Here is a 22,897-nt window from a genome sequence, read left to right on the forward strand (position 1 = left end):
ATATATATTGTTATGCAGATAATTCAATTATTTGGCAGTTAATTACAATAATTTAAGTTATGACAAGTATTATTTATAATAATCTTTTGCTAAAATCATGCAGTAGAACCTACCCTTAACAGACTCACAATTAAATGGAAATATCATTATAACAAATAATAACAACAGTCCTATATTAGGGGTGAGCAATGAACCTTTATTTGACCCATGTTGTATTTTCAAATTACATCATAACATTTTTTCAAATTAATAATTCACATTATAAACAATATATGCTAATTAAAATGTTTTTTTTTTTAATGACCTTTTTTTTTCATTTTGCTTTCTATGCTCTGGCAGCTAAAATTAAATTTTCTAAAAATTGACCCTCTAGTAATGTTGAGTTGCCCATCTCTGTCCTTTATAATGAAAAATCCTTTAAAATCAAAAAATAGGTTAATATCAAGTATTATTTCTGTTATAGATTTTACTATGACAACACTATTACAAATAACACTTATTATTTACAGGGAAAATAAAATTTCCAACACACTAAGGTTTAATATAGTCGACAATGTAAAAAATAAAATTTAGATTAATACATTTTATTTTAAATAATGAGTACATTATATTAATTAGATTCTAAAAATAATTGAATTGATGTTTACAATAAAATAAATTGAAAAAGTACTTTAACAATATAGCAGTGATACTTTATGCGTTGTAATTTTATTTTTTATAATTTATAAATATATAATTATTGTTTCTTTTGATTTTAAAATAGGCTGTGATTAATAACAATTTTTAATTGCTAAGCCTTGATTGTCACTAAAGTATTTGATATAATAATAATATATCTATATTCAAGGCTGGGCATCAACAATTCGAGACATTTTTTTCATTAGATTTTATCATTTTTTAAATTAAGGAAGAACCTACCTACAGCAATTAAGTTTTAATTTGTAAAACCAATATCATATAACTATGTTATTTTTTTAAGCTTTAAAAAGGTGTTTGTACATTTATCCATGAAAAAAAAGAAAGTGTAACTGATGCTAAACTAATTTAAGTTACTTTTTTTAAATTAACTTAAGATAACAGATTGAAAGAACGAATTAATGTGTCCAGCCTTGGCCATACTTTATGTTATCAAATAAATCTATTCTCATTTATTTTTTATAATAAATTTATTTTAGAACAGTACTACTGTAATACACACTAATGTAATACATTTTTTAACACAAAATAAATACCAGAAAGTCAGTTTGAACTAATCATTTTAAATTTAATCAATGACAAATTAATTATTATGTAGAAAAAAAAATTACAGTTACAATAAATTTACCTATTATGTATTTCGTGTTGGTTTTTTTATTTTAGTATTTGATATAATTATACAAAATTAATGACAAAAATATAATAGCCTACAATTGTTAATACAATTTAATTACACTAATATTTTGCAAAAACTGATTCGTATTAATTTCAACCATTTAATAACATTGACATATTTTTTAAGTCTTAGTATTTAATAAAACTAACATCTATTAGTATAAATTTTAATTTAAACAAAAATATTTTTAGTTTATTAGACATTTTTACTTAAATATATACATTTAGAAGGAGTCAATGTTTTTAAACAGTTATAACCAATACTTAAATATAAAAATGGAATAAAACTATTAGATGTTTTTGAGTTTAAACAGAAAAATAATAACTCAATTAAAATATAATACATGATTACATAAATTTAAAACATAATTTGTATACACAAGAGAAGATAATTTTGCAAAACACATTAATTATCACAGTAGTGGGTACAAAACTAGAAACAAAGTGTTACTTTTTTATATATCTTAAATTATATTTTGGGCCCAATTTTGGCGGAACTTGTGTACAAAATGTGTCTAAAAAGGCACTATGTGGACTTGTGTAAGACAAGTTCAATTTATTATAAGTTTACTAAAAGCAAAACTATGTAAAAATACAATACATACACAAATCATTTTATAAAAATTTGTTTAATCAAATATATCAATTTAATCATTTTGGTTATACTTAAATTATTTTTTGCTAATAATAAAACTTTGACATATGTGACGTTATTAGATTTACTAAACAACCATTAGGTAGAACTTAGAACTTTTAGTCCAATCACAAAAATCTATAAGATAATCATATCTTTCATACTACAGATACATATAGTATTTGTGTAAGTAACTTATTTCTAAACTAGATTTGTATGCAAAATGGTTACCCTCCATAAGGTTAATTTAAACTGATAGAAAATAATTGAAAAACAGGTCATCACAATTTTTGTAGGACAAAAAGAAACTGCTATTTTATGTTACTCAGTTCGTATTAAAACAACAACAATAATAAAAATAATAATAATAATAATAATAATAATAATACAAATAATAATAATAATATGTCACTTTGCTGTTAAACTGATTTTTTTGGAAAGCAAAAACTCCAGTCAAAAACTATTAAAAAAATTGTTGGGAGCTTGTTATAACTTTTAGAAAAAATAAATCTTCAAGGCAATATTGGACCAAATTAATTACAACTGACAGGATAAGTTGATTGAAACTAAATAAATCTTATTTTTATTAAGTACTAATGGACTGTGTACTTTTTAACAATATTAAAAATACTATCAAGGGTCATTCATTGTGTACATAAATGCACCATCATTTTCCATTGCAGCCATTATTTCACTAATATAAGAAGCTACATCAACGCTTTCAGCATCACTGCGTTTAATAAATGGGTGTTCTAGAAGTTTGTTGTACTTAGGCCTTTGATTTTCTTCTTTTATCAAACTACAAATAAAAAATTTATACATATTAATAATTACTTAAGATTATTATCTACAATTTATTTTTAATTACCAAGTATTTACGAAATTCACAAAATTAGGAGAAAAATTGTTAGAAGTCTGTAATCTAGGTGGATCTCCTTGAACAACCTGACACAATTGTTCAAAAACAGAACTCCATCTTGGATATGGAAACCTCCCAGTAGCAACTTCTACTAGAGTGATACCTAAGGACCAAACATCTGAACGGACATCATAACCTCCTCGACCACGAACTGGATCAATTCTTTCCGGCTAAAGTTAAATAGATTTATATCACAAACTATTTTTAAATGAATAACTTCAATTAAACATACTGCCATATAAGGGCGGCAGCCAGCATCTCTAGTTTTTGCTATAGAATCCACTAACTGCCCTGAAATACCAAAATCACATAATTTTATATTTCCTCGAGAATCCAATAGGATGTTACTAGGCTTAACATCACGGTGAATGATTTTCAATTTTTCTTTAAGATAATTCAATGCTTTTACAGTCTGAAATGTATAAGGATATTTAATATTGTGTATTTAATAACAATATATTTAATTTTTAATAAAACTAATTCCATATTAAAAATTATGTTGTTGTATGCAAGATAAATTTAATGATTATAGATCAACATAATTTATTTTCAAATAAAAAAAAATATTTCATAATTTTTTATAGCAATAGAGAATTTTTAAATAGAAAGTCGTTCCAACAGAAAATTCAATTTTATTTTAGATAATTATTTTAAATCAATTTTTTATTATTGAATAATAATGATTTGACTCATACTTATTGGTAAACCATTTCATTAACTACGAGTAAATTCATTTATAGTTTTAATTAAAATTTTTATTTGTGTAAGTTAAAATGTTAAGAATAAAAAAAAAAAATTCCTGATATTATTTAGATTAAATTTATGTTTATAAAATAAATGATATTTTTTTAAAAGGTAAATTTAAACAAAATATTTAACACATTTATCATTCTTAAGAAATTTCATTTTGTTGATACATTATCATTAAAAATAATATGCAAAAAATAACATAATACATATCCTTAAAATTTACCGCAACAGTTATTTTTCCTAATATATTTTCTGGTATTCGTTGATTTAATTTTTCATAGGTATACTTATAGAATTTATCCAATGACGTATCCATAAGTTCCATACAAATCCAACAATCCCCCTATTTAAGACAATACATAATATTAATACATATTAAAATTAAAATTAAAATAATTTAAAATACTTCTTTAAAAAGTGCTCCATAAAATTGTACAATGTAAGGACATTCATTAGATTTCATCACAACATCCAAATCCATTAGTAATTGTTTTTGTTCATTTTCATCAACAGTAGACCTTATCCTCTAATAATAAAATAAATTCAATTCATAAAAATTATTAAAATTTTAATTTAGGTGTATATTTATATTTATGAGTATGCACACAAAAATGCTGTTCATTTATAAGCTCATCTTTTTTTTTTTTATAATAAATTATCTTTAAAAATAGACTAATAAGTAATAATTGATAGTTGTTGCAAAAATGCTGTCTCTCTCCACCAGCAGTTCGTGAATGATTATGTTTAAGTTATACAAGAAATATTTTAATAATTTAAAATACCTTAACAGCCATTACTGTATCACTACTACGATGTAACATTTTGTTCACAGTTCCAAAACCACCTCGGCCAATCTCTCCTAAATCTTGTAAATCATCTGATGTAAAATCATACACCTTAAAAATAAAATTATACATAATAAGTATTAAGTATGCAAGTATTGTACATTATTAATTTTAAAAGAAACAACCTTGTTCTCAGAAAGTTGTAGTTTTCCAGTGGATTGTATTGTTTGACATATTTTTAGTCTTTCTCTATGTATATATGAAAAAAAAAATAATAATAAAAAAATGAAGTATATTGTTTTGAAACATTAATGTATAATTATTAATCTTCAACATTTAAATTAAAAAAAAACAATGATTCTTAATAAGCTCAAATACAAGTAAATATTTTAGTAATATTATTAATTATGCACTACGTTGTCTCAATCAATTAGACACAGATCCTAAGCACGGCATAATAGGGGCCAATAATTTTAAAAATTTTAAAAATTATTAGTTATATACATATCTTTTGATAATATTAAATTGTTACCTGATATAATTTTTACAGTTTTTTATAATTATAATAAAATATCAATATTATAACCATGAAAGAATAGAGACATCTATTTAACTTATTAGTTTTAACCAAGATTTTGGGTTTTATAAAAAAACATATTCATGTTTTGTTACAAAAGTGGATACTTAAAAAATGATTGTAAACAAATATGTATTATTGTTATCTAATAGTCCAATGATATTGATTGTACAATTTCTTTACTAATAATTTTGAAGAAGCATTATAAAAAATGATAAATATTTTAATGTTTACAGAAGAAAACAAAAAAAAAAAAAAAATTACAATTTAATTTTTTCCATAAGATTTATTAGAATTCAAAATGAAAAATTTGAGTTAAATATTATGGGTATTTACTTAATTTTAACTATCTTGTCGTGTGCGTTCTACTACCAAATTTATATCTCTATTATTGTGACTTAATGATTATAAAGATTAACACTCTCTTTTCTGGTATGATATACTTTTTGATCGTTTATTTAGTTATTGGGCGATAATTTTTGAGTTTATACGCAGGTTCATATTTTCATGTCATGTTTCAAAATTTTTGCAAAAGAATTACCTACATAATATAATACAAAACGAAGAATTTATTGCTATTTTTTTTTAATTAAAAAAAGTCTTTTAGTTAATATAGAAAATATATTGCGCAATAGATGTAATAGTGAAATCAAATGTGATATAAAAAAAGGAAGTTGTCGGAGTGTAAAAAGAAAGGGTGTTAAGTATAAGTTTGGAAACGTAGATATTATTTAATATTTCAGATATAATATTAATTATCTATATATATATAAAGAAAAAAACTTTTTGATCGTAAATTGGCAGAAATAGCCGTAACAATAGTGGATTGAACACCAATGCACAATTAGAACAATTACCTATTGGTATCTAAAAATAAAACAGACTACAATTATTATGACTTAACCGGTAGTTCAGATCATAAAGCATGTCATTGGATGAACTTATTTCGTAATAAGCCTGACAGAATGTTTGAAAATCGAAATAAATTTGGAAGACCCAAGTTATCTAAGTTGACGAATGTTTATTAAGAGAATTGAGAAAAAATAATAAAGGACAATTTAACTTGGAAATTTACCAGCTGGAAATCTTAACGTCGACGATTCGGAAAATGTTTATATCCTAGAAAACGGATCAAGAAACCATGGAAAATTGTTTAATGATTCATCGGCTTGAGCGAAAATAAATAAGATATTTTATTGTCCAAAAATAAGACAAACAACATTATAGGAAATTATACAAAGAGGGGTAATTTCTAGTTATAATACATTCCGATGGTTGTTCAGGGTATAATGGACTTCCGGACCAAACATACATATCCAAAGGATTAAGTTTATGGCGTCCTCGGAGGCTAAAAATTGTGAAAATTGTGTGGTACAACTCTAGATTTACTTCCTAGAGTATAATATTATAATATATATAATATATATAATAATTACAGATAACTTATTGAAACGTGGTGGAGAGGTATGATTGTATGAATAAAAGTGACGCATTTAACGCATTTCTGAGAGATACGGCATAAGTATTTTAATATTTATCTATTTTAGTTTTAGTTTTTTTTTTTAAATTATTAATGATAATGAAACGAATAACGAGACGACGACAAACGGCGCGTTGATAGTATATGATAATTTTTAATAGTATATTACTTATTTCTAAGAATTTATGTTTGTCATTAAAACCACTTTGACATCATCTACTTGTTACGAGAATATATTGTTTAAAATCTAAATATTGTTGTAGAGTGCATACGACAAGATAACTTAAACTTTTTTTATAAATCGAAGTGTGTTTTTAACGAATATTTCGGTTTGGCCGAAAGATTGGTGAAAGAATTCGGTGATATTATGCATGCTTCTGGCTGCTTGTTTGTCTGAATTCGACAAGTAGGAATTTCATTAAGAGCGGAACTCTATAGGTTGTGCTAATGATCCTCTTTGCTCATTAGTTATTACTTATTAGGCATCTATAAGTTAGTCGGGCGTGTCCTTCAATAATTAGGCGTGTTAAATTCAGTTCTTTTTTCTGATTTGATTATTTGTATTTTTCTAACGCTCGTTTGTTAATATATATATATATATTTATTGAATTATGTTCTTTTTTTTCTTTTTTATTAAAAAATATTTAAGTAAATAATAATTTCATTTTTTTCCTGTCCATTTTTAAAAGTAATAGCTGTTTTTTAGTACTAACATCAAAAGTTTTAAGTTTTAGCCATAACTGCATGATTTTAAATTTGTATAATGGATTATCAGGTGTTTTTGCATAATTAAGTCTACAAAGCTCTTGTAATGATGTAAAAAACTTAACAAGTTAATTTAATATGTAGTTTAAAAATTAAAATACCTTACAGAATACATTTCTCTTCTATAACCATTAATCACTGGTTACTAAACAAAAACGCCAAAATGTAGGTCTAATTATAATTGATAAAATATGCATTTTTAAAGAAATCAGAAAAACAAAAAAAGTTATCCATAATGTTACATGTTTATGAAATTTTTGTAAAAATAGCATAAAAGTAATAAAGCACTCTCAGTTTGGTTAATTAACTTTCAAAAATTTTAATTGTTAATAATTAAGAGGACACTATATCTACATGTGTTGTTTTCGTGTTATAAAGATACAACATAAAAAAATTGTGTTTATAGTAGAACCAATTTTGTTTTTTTTATCTTTAATATTAGAGATAATTGATCTACTATCAAAGTTAAAATTAAGAACATTGCATGTGTTAAGCCTCAACATGTTTTCAATATTTTGTATGCAAGTTATGCGAAATGTAAATATTTAAAGTTAAAAAATGCTCATACTTAGTTTTAAAATTAAAACATCAAAAATAGCCAAACGCTTGACACAGATAATGTTCTTACATTCCACATTATATTAAAACTAAACATGAAAAAAAAATTGGTTTTACAGAACAAAATTTGCCATATTGTATGTTTGACAAACTGAAATAATAAATGCGAACATAAATTTTTTTTTTTTTTTTTAACAACTAATATACCTAGGTATCTTTTGGTTTTTTTTTATTTATTAGTTATTTATACTAAAACAAAAGTTTAATGTATAAAAAAAAGCATTTTTCAATTAATTTAATTTTCTTGTTATTAGTATAATTAGTAAATTATTTAAGAAATTTAAAAAATTAAATTTTTTTAATCTTGATTATTGATATTGAAAAAATAAAAATATTATTTACCAAAATTGTACTCTCAATCTTTATTGATATAACCTTATAAGAAATATATTCAATCATACATAATATTATGCAAACTATAATCTTTACAATTATACTTAAAAAATATATTTTAAAATAAATTTATAAATAAGTTCTAAATTATAAAAAATTTTAAGTAAGGTATAAATAATTTTATAAGTAAAAGTTATTTTTTTTTTTTACTCAACTGTAATAAAAATAAAAAGATTTCCACAACAATCAAAGATTAAATTTTTTATGGTTAAAATATAATTTAAATAATACAGATTTTATTTACATAATATGTATGAGAATATTATATTCAAAAAAAGGTTTTTCATTGCTTTTTTTTTTATCAACTTACCGTAATTTAGTACGTTCTATGGATCTGTATCTATATACATAAAGAAAATATCTTTATAATACCAATATTTTAAAATAAAAATATAATTGTTAACCAACATTAACTGTATTTTTAATTTAAGGTAGGTATATAATCCTCTAATAAAAAAAACATAGTAACCTAAGTACTATTTCATTAAAATTAGCAATAGTTAACTTATTTGAACTTAATTTTATATACAAATAGGTATTTAAGAATAATTTAAAAAATACTCTTTATGTTAAAATGTTCATTGTATATTAATAAATATATTTTTTTTTAACTATAAAATACTATGCCTAGCTTAACAAAATTAAAGCAACAACTTACTATTTAACTTTCTGACCAAATTATTTAATTTGTAACTGTTGAGAATACTTTATCATGTGAAATTTTATCAAGTTTTTAATTGGTAATAAACTAATATTTAATATTGAATCCAATAATGGTTATTTATAGCTTCAGAATAAAAAACAGCTGATAAAAATATTCTGTTAAAAATGAGACATACTAAATTTCTTTTTTTTTAATGATTTGAATGCTATTTGCTTATGATGATAATGTCTACATAAAATAACCAAAACTGAGCATTACTATACACAATTCTGCAAGACTACATAAACTGAAAAATATTTGGTCTAAATTTTCTTAGATATAGTATCATTTATTATCTCAAATTAATAAAAAGATAAATAGATTATTAAATAATGACATGATAATACCGACTAGAAACTTTTAAAATAACAAACAAGAATCTTTTTTATTAAAGAGACTCATTATTAAATCACAGAAAAGGTTTTAGGTTTATACATTTTAGTAAAATTTTTATGACTACTTTCATATTAACATAACCACTATATTGACTAAATTTTTAAATATCAAAGACAATTTGATTAAAATTTCAGATGCTGTATTGAGTCCGAAGAAAAATTAGCTGTAACTCATGTATAGTAGAATAAATTTATTACTTTAATTTGTATTAGTTTGTGTAATAACATTTATTAATGTATTCAAATGTTTAAAAAATTACTTATTTTTGGGCCATAAATTCAAACATGTTTGATCAGTTAAAAGTTTAACTGGTCTAAAATATGAGTTTGATAATCACTTCAGTAAAGGTGTATGTAATCACACATAAATTATGAAATCAACTCTTGGTTATTTTTCAGTTTGATCAGTTTAGATCTAGCGTATGGATGACTTAATTCATTACATTTATATTTCAGTTTTATTAAGCTAATCAGTAATCAGTATTAAGTAAATAATTATCCTTCAATATGTTTGATTATTTCCAGATTTATAAGTTTAAAAACTAATAAAATAAGTGAACAATTTAAAAGTTATATTCAGTATTAATATTTCATTTTTAGGTCAATTTTAAAAGTGTAATTTAATGTGATCTACAAAATATCAAACTAAAGAAAATAATATTTTTGATTGAATTTAGTAAAATAATATTGTTTTCAACAATTAATATTGGTTAATGGTTATTCAAATACATTTTTATTGCAATGTCATACTTAGTTTATATTTTAGTAAAGATAAAATGTATTAATATTATTTTAAAAACCTTACACCTACCTAATTATTTGGGTTTAAATTTTAATTTTTTCATGCTACTTATATATTTTTATTTAACAGATTTATTTAGTCTTCGTGTTTTTGCTTTTAACAAGTTAAAAATTAATTTTTATTTAATTTAAACTGGTATTTTTATAATGGGAGTATATTTTAACCACTTCTATATTGTTTAAATAGCTAATAACTAAGGATATTTATTATTTGAATACATATCATATTAATAAAACAGTAAGTGAATAAAAATGTTGCAATTAACAAATTTTTTCTTAAAATATAATTATGTTGCATGTAATAAAACCTAAATATATATATTATTCAAATTTTAAATCTTTTTTTGATATTTGAAAGGGATACATTATCCTAATTTTAGAAAATGAGCTGAAATATAAAAATATGTTCCTATGTACTTTCAATATTTTTAATTGATGAATGGACAACATATAAGACATTTTTATACAATATTCAAGGTTACTGAATTAGAAAAATAAAATGTATTTTGTCAAATCAAGTATTGTGCAAGTATTTTTATTTGGCATAAGGTTTTTGATATTTATTTTGAAAATTAAAGTGAATTTTTAGCTCTACTTTTGATGCTCAAAAGTACCAACTAAATCAAATTTGCTACCAGAAATCATCATCCAAGTTTAAGATAGATTGACAGGCACAAAAAATAAAAAAATAAAAACACACATTATTTTAAAACTAATATATAAAGATCTGCTAAGGATCTAAAATAAAAAAATTAAACTTACCGTGACTTTTCACTCATTGTTTCAGTATTAGATAACCGTACTCTAGGTAAATTTGGTTGTTTTGATGTTGATCCATTGCTTAATAATTTATTATCATCTTCAAATCTGAAAATAATTAATATATAAAATTTAATTTATGTTATTGCCAAAAGATATTTAGTTTAATATATTATATAACTCCAAATTACATATAATGAAGACTTATGACAAAGATTAACATTTACATATAAACTTTATTATACTTTATTATTTAATAAAATACTTATTGTGTTTTATTGAACAGATATTTTCACAAATTATAAGCAATATAAATATTTGTAATATCAAACTTGTAATATGTCGATAAATTTTAAAACACAATATATAAATAAGAAAACAAAATTATTATTTAATTTATACAATTATGTTAATTAATTTTTTATATTAAAATATATCAGCATGTTGCATAATGAAAATTTGATTAATGTTAAAACTTATTGAAAATAAATTAATATATATATTCAATGCTATTGATGCCTTTATGCACCAATACAATATTTTTTACTTAGTACCAGGAAAACATTTCAGCATCATTGGACTACCAATCTGTATAACTGTTTATTTTGATAATTATTCAAAATCTTTCAACAAATGCAGCTATTTAAATTAGAGGTAGCTAATATAAAAATTAAAGAATTGGTTGGTTGATTAACCAATACATTTTGAGTGATTCTTCTATGAAATAACATTAATTACTTAAAAATCTATAGACATTTTGAAAATTTGTTTTTTTCAAAAATAATATCCAGTCAAAATTAAAATTTTTTTTTTTTTAATAATTATATTTTTAATTTCATATCATAAATCAAAATACTATTTGGAGCATTTTGATACACAAAAATCAAAATTTGGACAATTATATAAGTTATAACTTAGAGCATGGATTCTTATGCACATAAAACGTATCAAAATATGCCATATAATATGAAGTAAAAATCATGAAAATATGCAAGAAATTTTTTTTTTATTTATTTAAAATTCATAAGTTAAACAACTTATTATAATTAATTGCTTAACAAACATTTTTTACTTAATATGCAATGCATTTCAAATTTTGTAAAAATATGCAAAAATATGTAAAAAAAACTTTCAGATAACTGATAAAAATTCACAAAAGTAAAAAGGAAAAATATATGATTGCATAAAAATCCATGTTCTGGTTATAGGTATTTAATAAAGCTTAGATAGACGAAGTAATAAGACCAACATTTTGAGACTTATTCCTTACCATTCAACTCACTAAAACTTTAAACATTTAGAATTCAATAAGTATTAAATATTGAATTTTCAATTTTTATATAACAAAATACCTTAAAAAATATTCTGTTTTGAACATGAAATTAAAAACAGATATATTCATTTAAAAGTTAAACATCAACAAATATCTTTTTAAAATAAAAAGAAGTTTTATTTTGATTGGAAATTATATAAAAGAATATTTTCAAAAACATTTATAAATTTTGAAATAATAAGTGCTGTTTGATAAAAGAACCATTCTATACATTTATTATGTATAAAATCCATTTTACAGCCATTTTTTTTTTTTAATTTATATTTACAATCTGTTACATAAAATTGAACAATAAGTAAAATAGATAACTGAATAAAAGTGGCTTGGAGAATGGACAAATTTCAGAAGTCTTCCACTGAAGACACTTGGACAGCCATGTATCTTAAAAGCTACTTTCATTATAATTTTAAATTGATGTAATAAAATCATTTAACTAAATACATATTTTAATAGTTAAGAAAATGTTAAAAAGCTATTAAACTATAGTATATTTTAAAGTACTTGAAAGAAATGAATATATTTAGTAAAATATTGTTGTGTTTAAGAAGTTTAACCAGTAATAGTACTTCCTAGTTTAAATGTATAGTGAAATATGTTTACTATTTAATTAATAAAACTCAGATGAATTTGTTTATTACTTATTAACTAATATAATTAAAAAATGAAAATTAATATTTAAAATACTTTTTATTTATAGAATTTGAGTAAAATTAGTATGATAAACAAAAATTTATTTTATTTTGGTTAGTTCTTCAAAGTAAAAAGTAATATTTAAATTATTTAACTTATTTAATGATAAATTAAAATTAAAATAACCTTTAACACCACACATTTTTACAATTTAAACTAAATGTTTATTCAATTATTTATGTAAATATTATTAAATTTAAAATCAAATAGTCAAATTTATTCACCATTTAATAAAAATTATATTTATGTACAACATTTGGTAATATAAAATACATGCAATATGAATATAATTATTGCTTAACCTCTCTTAGCACTCTTCTTCACTATTATTTATGTTAATGTGTAATAATAAATACTTAAAATACATTTATTATATGTTGAAACTTGAATCATAAAAGCTATAATTGCTGATAATAATTATTTGTAAAAATACAATTTGATTAAAAAAGTTCTCACTTTAATGACTGTAAGCTTGGTATTGGAGAATTGAATCCAAATGAAGCACCGGATGTTCCTTGAATTGCTAATTTTAACTGTCTTCTTTTTTCTAATAATGAATTGAATGAACATTAAATTTATGTTTATTAGATGGGTTAAACTAAACTCTTCAAATACCTGTTATTGCAGCTTCTTGACGCATATCTAACTGCGGATGAGAAGGTCTTGCAGCACCTAAAATTAATTTCAGACTTACAATACATAATTAAATATATTCTACACTAAATTACTTGAAGTAAATTAGTTAAAGCATAGTTAATTAAATTACTAAACATTACTTACCAGACGGCGAACTTCCATTACTGTCATTGTTGGACATTTTTGTGTGACTAGTATGCTGCTAACACTCATGAGAAAATGTTAAGTGATTTGAAATTGTTTGAAGGATTATTAAAGAATATTAGAAAACAACTAATACTTAACTATACCTATATTGACTATATTTTTAACAGTGCCTCTCAAATCTTTAGTTATCCTACTGAAATTTCAAACTGAACATTGAAGTCTGAAACATTAAAGATTGAAACTCAAGTGAACTTACACTCAACGTCTCAGAAGTTCTCAACACGACAAGGAAATATTAAGGATAACATAACTGATAACAAAAATTCAAAGATAAAATATTAGTCAAGTGGATTGTTAATATCTTATTTGGCCACACTGTGAAACAACATCGACATGTCTTTACACACCACACATATATATATATATATTGTATTTAAGATAAAAATATAAATTGTGCTTATCAATTTATAATGAATTCAAAATTCATATCAAATATCAATGTACTTCGTGGTCCAATGATTATAGCAAGAATTTGTAATATGTAAATATTGTAAATAAAATTGTTTTACCTTTGGTCTATACTTCTATAGCTAAATATTTTGTTTGTTATTTAGGAAATTTTTTTTTGTATTGATGTCATTAATTTACAGTTTTCAACTAAACTAAATCTGTTTATGTCATGGCATCTGTAATTATTTTGTAACCAATGTTGAATTTCCACACATTATGGTTATAGCTCATTATGAGTACAGACCATAATTATGTAAGTATTGTTTATAATCATATTATATTGTAAAACACTAAAGATCTTGTTGTTATTTTTCAGGTAACTCTCAATATATATAATGTAAAAAATTCAGATCACAGCTCAAGCATGTTGAAAGAGCTCCGTCAAAGTTTAAGTTCTTCTCAAGCATACAGGATTTCGAATTCTACTATTCGTTTTCAAACACATTTTGTTATTTTTGTCTCATTAATTGGTATTCTATTCTTAATAGTATTGTATAATATGGCATATACAGCTCCAAAACTTGTCAGTTATGGCCTTAATCGTCCACACGATAAATTTGTTTATAAATTAATTAAATCAAAGTATCCATTGTCTCAGCCAGTTTCTATTGACAATGTTGGTATAAAATTTCGTATTGCTATTATTAGTGATTTAGATAAAGCATCTAAAAGCAAGACTGAGAAAAATATGTGGTACAGCTATTATAAAAAAGGATTTCTTATTTGGTATAAAACTAATAGCTCAATAGAACTTGTATGGGACCTTGAAGATCCTAAAATATTAAAATCATCTATATCCATGGGAGGTCGAGGAATGGAACTTTCAGAACTAGTAACATTTAATGGAAAAATATATTCATTTGATGACCGGACAGGTATAGTTTATAGTATTAATGAAGATGACACTGTTTTACCCTGGATAATACTCATGGATGGAAATGGAACTGATTTTAAAGGCAAGAGTTTTACCATGGAATTAAATTAATTTAATTTATTCTGTGGTTTTGCATTAATTAAATTAATTTATCTGATTTATTTTAATAATATCTACTTCTGTTTATTTTTATCCATACATTGTATGGCTTGTTACACTTTTATAAGTAGTTAATAATAAATTAAATAATATATATTTTTTACGTAGTCTCGTTAGTATTGTTGTTGATTATGTATACAATATAGTATATATGTGATGTTTTGAATAGTGATTAGTAATTCTGGTTGCTTAATTTTAGATGGGTAAAGAAATCGTTCACGGATTTTAACAATATGTCATACCATGGTTATGGAATTTCCATACATCATAAAACATGCTAAATGGTTCTTTTATCAACAACACTGATTATCTTAAAATCTATTGTTTTTGAAATTATTTTCCATCCAGTTAAAATAAAATAACATTATTTTTTGATTTCATATTATAAAGTAGGATATTTTTGGAATACTTTAATACATAATAGAAATTCAGACAAATGTGTAATAACTAATGAGTTATAAATATTTAAAGTCTATGTAGATGATCAGAGTAGTGGACAAAGATTTTTAATTGATTTCTTTAATAGTTTAATACTCCGTTTTGTTCACCATAGCCACCTTAAATAAAATTTTATTGTGCTTCAGAATATAAAATTAAAAATATATGTTATTATTAAAAAAAATATTATTTTTTTTTTCGACTAAAATTTATGTATGAAAAATATATTCAGAAACATTAATAGATCTTGAAATAATAAGTGTCCAATAAAGAAAACATTCTGTATATATGTACTAATAATAATGATAGAGTCAACATTTAACAAGTAATTTAACAGTATATAACCATAAAAGTAAGGCACTAGATTTATAATGATTTCATTGGAATGGTTTAAGTGTAATGAATGTTTTTTTTTTTCATTTATTGAAACTTAATAATTTTTTTCAGATGATTTTGAAATTTAATAAAGTTGATTACATAGTTTTTATTTAAAAAATTTAATGCATATCTTGTACATAGATAGAAGTAAATTATGATTATTTTATATTTATTATTATAAATGAATAAATAATGTTTTTTTAGTTGCACAAATAAAATAGCTGTAATAAATAATATTGGGTGACGTGACACTGTGATAGTAACAGCTAAAATAATTTTCAGGATATAAAAGTGAATGGGCAACTATACACAATTCAGATTTATATGTTGGAAGTATGGGCAAAGAATGGACATCATCTTCAGGAAAATTTATAAATAATAATCCCATGTGGATAAAAATTATTAATAAATCTGGTCATGTAACTCATGTCAACTGGACAGACAACTATATTGCGATTCGAAAAGCAGTCAATATACATTTTCCTGGATATATGATACATGAATCATGTGTATGGAGTCAAATACATGAACGATGGTTCTTTTTACCACGAAGAAGTTCTTCAAAACAGTATAATGACAATGACGATGAGTACATGGCTACAAATATGTTAATATCAGCAAATAATAATTTTAATGATATTAAGGTAATATACTGCTTGTCCACATAAACAAGAAACACTAAAATTCATTGATTTAATGGCCTGATGACAATTTTCCAAATTAGTTACATTCGTACATCAAAATAACTTTAAAAAAATTAATCCAAATATTATGTTATTAACAAAGATCATTGAAGTTCTAATAAAAAATAAATAAATAAATAAGTAGTGTTGCATGTAGAAAAACACAATATGAATTACTATTGTAATTTAAATAAATTGATAACCCAGTAGTAAAGTTTTATGTTTATCAAATCAGTTTACAAAATATACATTACATAGGATACACTATTACTGGGTAGTTAGTGTTTTCTGTTTTGTGGACACAAATTATACAATGGCAATATTAATTTTAATATAATTTTATATGTTTATAGGTGGTACACATTGGCAAAATAGTACCTACTCATGGATATTCTAGTTTTAAATTTCTACCTGGTACAAATGATAAAATTATTGTAGCACTTAAATCTGAAGAAGTTGGTTCAAAAACTGCTAGTTATATTACAGCATTTAATATTGATGGAACAATTATACTGCCAGAAATTAAAGTAGCTGATCTTAAATATGAAGGAATAGAATTTATATGACCCATATCAAAACGTTGAATTTTAATTATATAAATAATGTATTTATAATATTAAAATTTATTATACAATGTTACCTATAAGGACTGTTTGAGTTTATCTATAAATAATGAAATTTCTTCTTGAGAAAATTCCAAAAAGACATTTTCAGATACTTTTGGATTTGCTATGTTATTTGACCTGAGGCCATCCTTCAAATGCAATATAACTTGAAGTAATGGTTCTTCCAATGTGCTCAATGAACTGCTGCCCATAATATACTAAAAAATGTAAAAAAAAAAAGATAATATTCAAAAAATTGATTTCAGATATGGTTAAACTACAATTGACATAATGTATAACAATATTTTATTCACAGTAGATAATTTATATAAATATGTCATATAATCAATTATATTAAATTTAAGTGCAGCAACATGTTAACCATTTATAATGATACTATATGTAAGTGTTTTTTAAGCATTTTAATTGAAAAAATATCAACATAGTTATAGCCACAATTTAACTTGAAAGTGTGGATAAGCTAACTCAAGTCAAAATAAAGTAGTAATTATACATAACCATTTACATATAGTATATAAATTATAAAGTGAATATATAGTTTAAGTCTTAAAAAAACTAAGTAGATTACGAGAATTAAAGTGCCAATTCGTTTATGACAGTATCATTGATAAAATTTCCAAACCTAAATAAAAACAGGTGTGTTAATATGTAAAATAACACTACAACCAATTGAAGAATGATGAAAATTGAAAATATGATTTAAGTTTGGATTCGTAGGTATATCAATAATAATAAAATAAATTATTAAGTTGAATAAACTTTAATATGTAACATTAAGATATGAGTACTTTTTAAAATGGTAAATAATGAGTTCAATATAATTTTATTTTTGATTATTAAGGATTTACATTTTTATTTTTATATGTTATACATCAATTAAATTATTTTATTTTAATTAATAAATATTCATTCAGTATAGTGTAAACACTAGTTGTACAAGAAATAATTTCAGAAATAAATAATCAACAATAAATATTTTTTAAGCTATTTCATATAAAATTTACATCATAAAAAAGAATTGGAAATATCCAGGTTTTGTTAATCTATTTATCTAAGTTTTTGAAACTTGGCTTAATTCCTCTTCAGCTTTAGGTATTAAATTTAATAATTCTTCAACATCTGTTTGAAAATCATTATCTGCCCAGTATTCAACAAGTTTCATCTTAATTGATCCGATTTTCTTCCCATCTTTTACACCATAATTTTTAATCATATTTCCTGTAACAGGGAACTTTAAAGGTGTCCACTTTTCAAATTCTGCAAGAATGGTTCTTTCATTTTTATACATCAGTAACTGTTCAACATACTCTTTCATTACTGCTTGTTTAGTTTGATTTTGTATAATTTTTATTTTATACTTTTTAATAGTGTCTGGAGTCCATTTTTCATTTCTAGTTTCAATTATGAACAATCCCAAGTCCCTTTCAAACACCCGGAATCTTAAACGCTTGTCAAGTTCATGCATATCATATGAATCTTTTAATAATGCTGTTAGCAATGTAATTGGTTGTAATTTTAGGTCCATGGTTTGATTAACAACTTTATCAAACTCGTTTGTATCGGGTTGCATAGGGAGACCGATATATGGACCTAACTCTAAACTTAGAATAGTCATTATTAACTCAGGTCCAAGGTTTCCTTCTAACATTTTACGAAGTTCTGACCAAATCCGTTCACCAGATATTTGTTTGAGTCCACTGCCATTTTCTCGTATTGCTTTAATTATATTTTCGTCATGAGTGTTAGGTCCCAAAGCCAAATGACTATAAAATCTGAAGTATCGTAAAATTCTTAAATAATCCTCAGTGATGCGCACATTGGGATCACCAACAAACCTTATACGACGTGTCTTTAAATCTTTATATCCATCAAAATAATCATATACTACACCATCCATTCCTAAGAACATGGAATTAATTGTTAAATCTCTTCGTCCTGCATCTAGTTTCCAATCTTTGGTGTATTTAACATCAGCATGTCTGCCATCAGTAACAACATCAATTCTTAGGGTAGTAACTTCAAAATTAACACCATCAACATGAGGAGTTACTGTTCCGTGTTTAAAACCCCCTTTATTAACTACTCTAATATTTTCTTTTGCCATCATTTGAAGCATTTCGTCGGGAGTAGCTGTAGTGGCGAAATCCAGATCAGTAGGCGCTTTGCCTAACAGAATATCGCGTACAGCACCGCCACATAGTCTGATTTCGTGTTTATACTTGTCAAAAACTTGTAAAACTGTGGCGAGTTGAGGAGAAAATATGAAATTGAATTGCGAGTGTTCAAGTTTCATAATTACTGGTGTTGGTCGAGATTTCAGATTATAACTAATAACTGGATTCACAAAACTCAGAAAACGAGAAGTATACGGTCGATGTGGACGTAATGAAAACAGTTGAAACAAATACTTCATACTTCATGTGACGACACATAAAAAGATCAACGTTCATTATAAAGTAATAAAATAAACAACTATATTTCAGTGATTTACCTTTAATTTCCAGTCAAAATCTACTAAATGTTTATCCATCATTAGAATTAAACTTACGATTGTTGCGAGCTATCTAATATTCGGATAAATGTTAAACCCTAAATTGTTATCTGTTTTTAAATATTATCAATGAGTATTAACAATTATTTCACTATATTTTCAAGGAAGAAACTAGAGTGTATTCATATTCCATACGGTACAATAATGTACTGTACGTATTGTAGAATATACAAATAGAACGTATCGGGCAACAGTGACAATTATATAAAAAAAAAAATAGTATCGGATATGTTTGACTTGTTACATCATTGAATCATTTAATCCTATTATTCTTATGGTTACAAATTACCAAACATTTTTAATGGTTACGACTTACGAGTAAAGTTGTTACATATCTATTTAACTACGTATTGATAGATTTCGAATTTCTTTTCATGAAAATATTGTACTTTTATGATAATATAAGTGTTTTAATTTGAGTTCTTAATAACAGTCAGCACTGGTTAGGTTTTAGAGGTTATGCTGGTACATTTTAATCGATGTTTAACGATTTTATATGGGTAATGACGAGATATTTAATTGAAGAAAAATCAATAACATATTATTTTACATCTAAAATTAAATAAAATTTCTTGAATTTTATTGAAATGTATAAAATAATTTTTAGACTGAGCAATGGTCATGAAATTAAATATTTAAACAACTCCTTCAAACATCGATAAGTTATCTCCTTGTTCGATAGTTTTGATATCACTGAAGTCCGCGTTGCATTTTGTTTTCTTTCCATCTCGTTCGATTGATGTGTTCCGTGATTTTTATTACATATTATAAGTTTTGTCTGAAAACAAACTTCCTTAACTTTTTTCGTGACATCAACCTCTAAAAAATCATGGTAAGCGTTTTTAATGTATAACTATAAAAAATTGAAGTTTTTCATCTTAATTATGTTTGAAGTTGCCGTTCTATGTGATACTCGCATAGCCTAACCTCCATTCCTCCAGCTCACCACATGGTTTTTTGCCCTAAATGCTATTAATGATTGGCATTTTATTGATATTTTAGTTAACATTACGTGTATGTATTCTAGTTTGATCGTTAGATGTGCATCTTATTCACAATATCTGGCGAAAAACTTTTAATACTATGCGTTATTGTAATATTTTCTTTAATTATTTAATTTGATAGTTCAAAAAATAAATATTTTTGTAGTAATTCTATTATTTTTTTAGTGCTTCTATATTTATAATTTATGTTTGAAAATTATTATTAAAAATAATTGTTAATACCATTTTGATAGATAAAAATATTAATAATCTGTAGTAAACATTTCTTCATTTCAATCTAGAATTATCAATATGTATACTTGATTTATGTTATTTTAAATAATGATGAACCTTACTAACTGATAATCTTGGTGATTGTATATTAAGGGACGTAATTCTGAAAACATAAAATCATATAAATATGTAATATTAAGTTTTATTTAATGATGAATCTTACATACTGATCATTTTAGTGATTGTATATTAAGGGACGTAATTCTGAAGAAATCACAAATTCATGGAAATGTATAATATTGAGAATATAAAATGATGAATCTTACGTACTGATCATTTAAGTGATTGTATATTAAGGGACGTAATTCTGAAGACATTAAAATCTTGTTTTGATATATGATATTAAGAATAATTTAATGATGAATCTTACGTACTGATCTTTTTAGTGATTGTATATTAAGGGACGTAATTCTGAAATAAAAATTGTTTAGGTTTGCATTCAAAAGAAATAAGTACATAGGTTACAAAAACCAAATGTTGAACATTGGTTTTGTTTCATTAATCTTGGTGAAAAATTGTGAAGAATGATTTGTTCTGATACTAAATTAAAATCTAATAGCATAAATATTCTACCTTATCCTTAAGAAAACAAAACTATACAGTTTGTGTGAAATTAGAATTTTGTATTATTCTATACATTGTTTAGTTATTTTAATGTTAATATTGAAATATTGTTTATTATTTTATTAATTAATTATATTTCCTTTTCAGCCACAAGAAATTAAAGAAATCAAAGATTTCCTCCTGAAGGCCAGAAGGAAGGATGCCAAATGTAATTATATGCTTAAGAGATACTTTTATTTTTATGAGTTAAATTGTATAATATTAATGTTTATATTGTTTTATTAGCTGTCAAGATTAAGAAGAACATTGAAAATGTTAAATTCAAGGTTCGTTGTTCTCGTTTCCTTTACACCTTAGTAATCACAGACAAGGAAAAGGCAGAGAAACTTAAACAATCATTGCCACCTGGTAAGACATTTGAATTAAATATTATTAAAGTTGAAGAATACATTAATTTATACAAATGTTTATTGTAGGTCTTCAAGTAAAGGAGATCAAATGTAAAAAAATGAACACTGACGATAAAGAGAAAAAATGATAAGGTTGCTGTGGATTAACGTTTATATAAAATATAATTAACTTTATTACATGTAAATTGTATATTCTTTATTTTTCTTTCAGTTCCTTTAATTTATGAACCATTAAATAGAACAAGAAACTAATTGTAAACACAAAGCTTAAATAATAAAAAAAAGAATAAATGTGTGGTATACATGGCAATGATAGTAAATATTTATAATGAGTATAACAGATACAGACTATCAAAATAATATTACAATCATGGTATTTCTATTTAGTAAATTCCATTTATTTAAATTACTGTTAGTTTAATAAGAAAATGGCCCACTTTTTAATAAGCCAAATCATCAATATAATTTTCTTTAAATTTTTTTGTATTCAGTTACGAATTTCTTGTGTCTGGTTGTTAATTTCAACTAGAAATAGAACAGTTGGAAATTATAAGTCCTAGTTAATTAATTTTTTTAAATGCTCAGATAAGTAAATCTTTATATTTTATTTTTTGGTTTAATACTATTACTTATGTATGCTAATTTATAATATAGATATTATCAGTAATATT

The 22,897-nt window shown here is 23.6% G+C and overlaps 5 protein-coding genes across 8 annotated transcripts; 2 read left to right on the top strand and 3 right to left on the bottom strand.

Moving 5' to 3' along the window:
* Positions 1-1,992: 1,992 nt before the first annotated feature.
* On the bottom strand, positions 1,993-14,050 carry LOC112603593 (dual specificity mitogen-activated protein kinase kinase 4-like). 4 transcript variants are annotated; one of them, XM_025352242.1, is made up of 13 exons: positions 13,900-14,050; positions 13,754-13,808; positions 13,589-13,645; positions 13,430-13,520; positions 10,954-11,058; positions 8,603-8,632; positions 4,645-4,708; positions 4,457-4,570; positions 4,081-4,200; positions 3,898-4,017; positions 3,157-3,336; positions 2,874-3,094; positions 1,993-2,804 (listed from the first exon to the last, which is right to left on the bottom strand). In XM_025352242.1, the coding sequence occupies exons 2-13, from the start codon at positions 13,788-13,790 to the stop codon at positions 2,639-2,641; spliced, it is 1,305 nt and encodes a 434-aa protein (XP_025208027.1). In that variant the 5' UTR covers positions 13,791-13,808; positions 13,900-14,050; the 3' UTR covers positions 1,993-2,638. The 4 variants fall into 4 exon arrangements, with proteins under 4 accessions (XP_025208027.1, XP_025208026.1, XP_025208025.1 ...); XM_025352241.1 differs by having other exon boundaries at positions 13,754-13,811; XM_025352240.1 differs by having other exon boundaries at positions 13,754-14,050.
* Positions 14,051-14,258: 208 nt separating this feature from the next.
* LOC112603722 (apyrase) lies at positions 14,259-17,444 on the top strand. The gene is made up of 5 exons (XM_025352440.1): positions 14,259-14,297; positions 14,371-14,519; positions 14,583-15,222; positions 16,398-16,759; positions 17,152-17,444. Exons 2-5 carry the CDS (start codon positions 14,499-14,501, stop codon positions 17,362-17,364), a joined length of 1,236 nt encoding a protein of 411 aa, XP_025208225.1. The 5' UTR covers positions 14,259-14,297; positions 14,371-14,498; the 3' UTR covers positions 17,365-17,444.
* Positions 17,439-20,304, bottom strand: LOC112603724. The gene is made up of 2 exons (XM_025352442.1): positions 19,916-20,304; positions 17,439-17,621 (listed from the first exon to the last, which is right to left on the bottom strand). The coding sequence occupies exons 1-2, from the start codon at positions 19,955-19,957 to the stop codon at positions 17,439-17,441; spliced, it is 225 nt and encodes a 74-aa protein (XP_025208227.1). The 5' UTR covers positions 19,958-20,304.
* LOC112603721 (CCA tRNA nucleotidyltransferase 1, mitochondrial) lies at positions 18,386-19,987 on the bottom strand. Its single transcript, XM_025352439.1, has one exon. It carries the CDS (start codon positions 19,835-19,837, stop codon positions 18,476-18,478), a length of 1,362 nt encoding a protein of 453 aa, XP_025208224.1. The 5' UTR covers positions 19,838-19,987; the 3' UTR covers positions 18,386-18,475.
* A 380-nt stretch (positions 20,305-20,684) lies between the features above and the next one.
* On the top strand, positions 20,685-22,411 carry LOC112603723 (60S ribosomal protein L38). Its single transcript, XM_025352441.1, has 4 exons — positions 20,685-20,807; positions 21,964-22,024; positions 22,102-22,224; positions 22,293-22,411. Exons 1-4 carry the CDS (start codon positions 20,805-20,807, stop codon positions 22,352-22,354), a joined length of 249 nt encoding a protein of 82 aa, XP_025208226.1. The 5' UTR covers positions 20,685-20,804; the 3' UTR covers positions 22,355-22,411.
* The last annotated feature ends 486 nt before the right edge of the window (positions 22,412-22,897 follow it).

This window comes from Melanaphis sacchari, unplaced genomic scaffold (assembly GCF_002803265.2).
Source record: "Melanaphis sacchari strain LSU unplaced genomic scaffold, SCAv2.0 Contig10_pilon_pilon, whole genome shotgun sequence".
NCBI classification, from domain to species: Eukaryota; Metazoa; Arthropoda; class Insecta; order Hemiptera; family Aphididae; genus Melanaphis; species Melanaphis sacchari.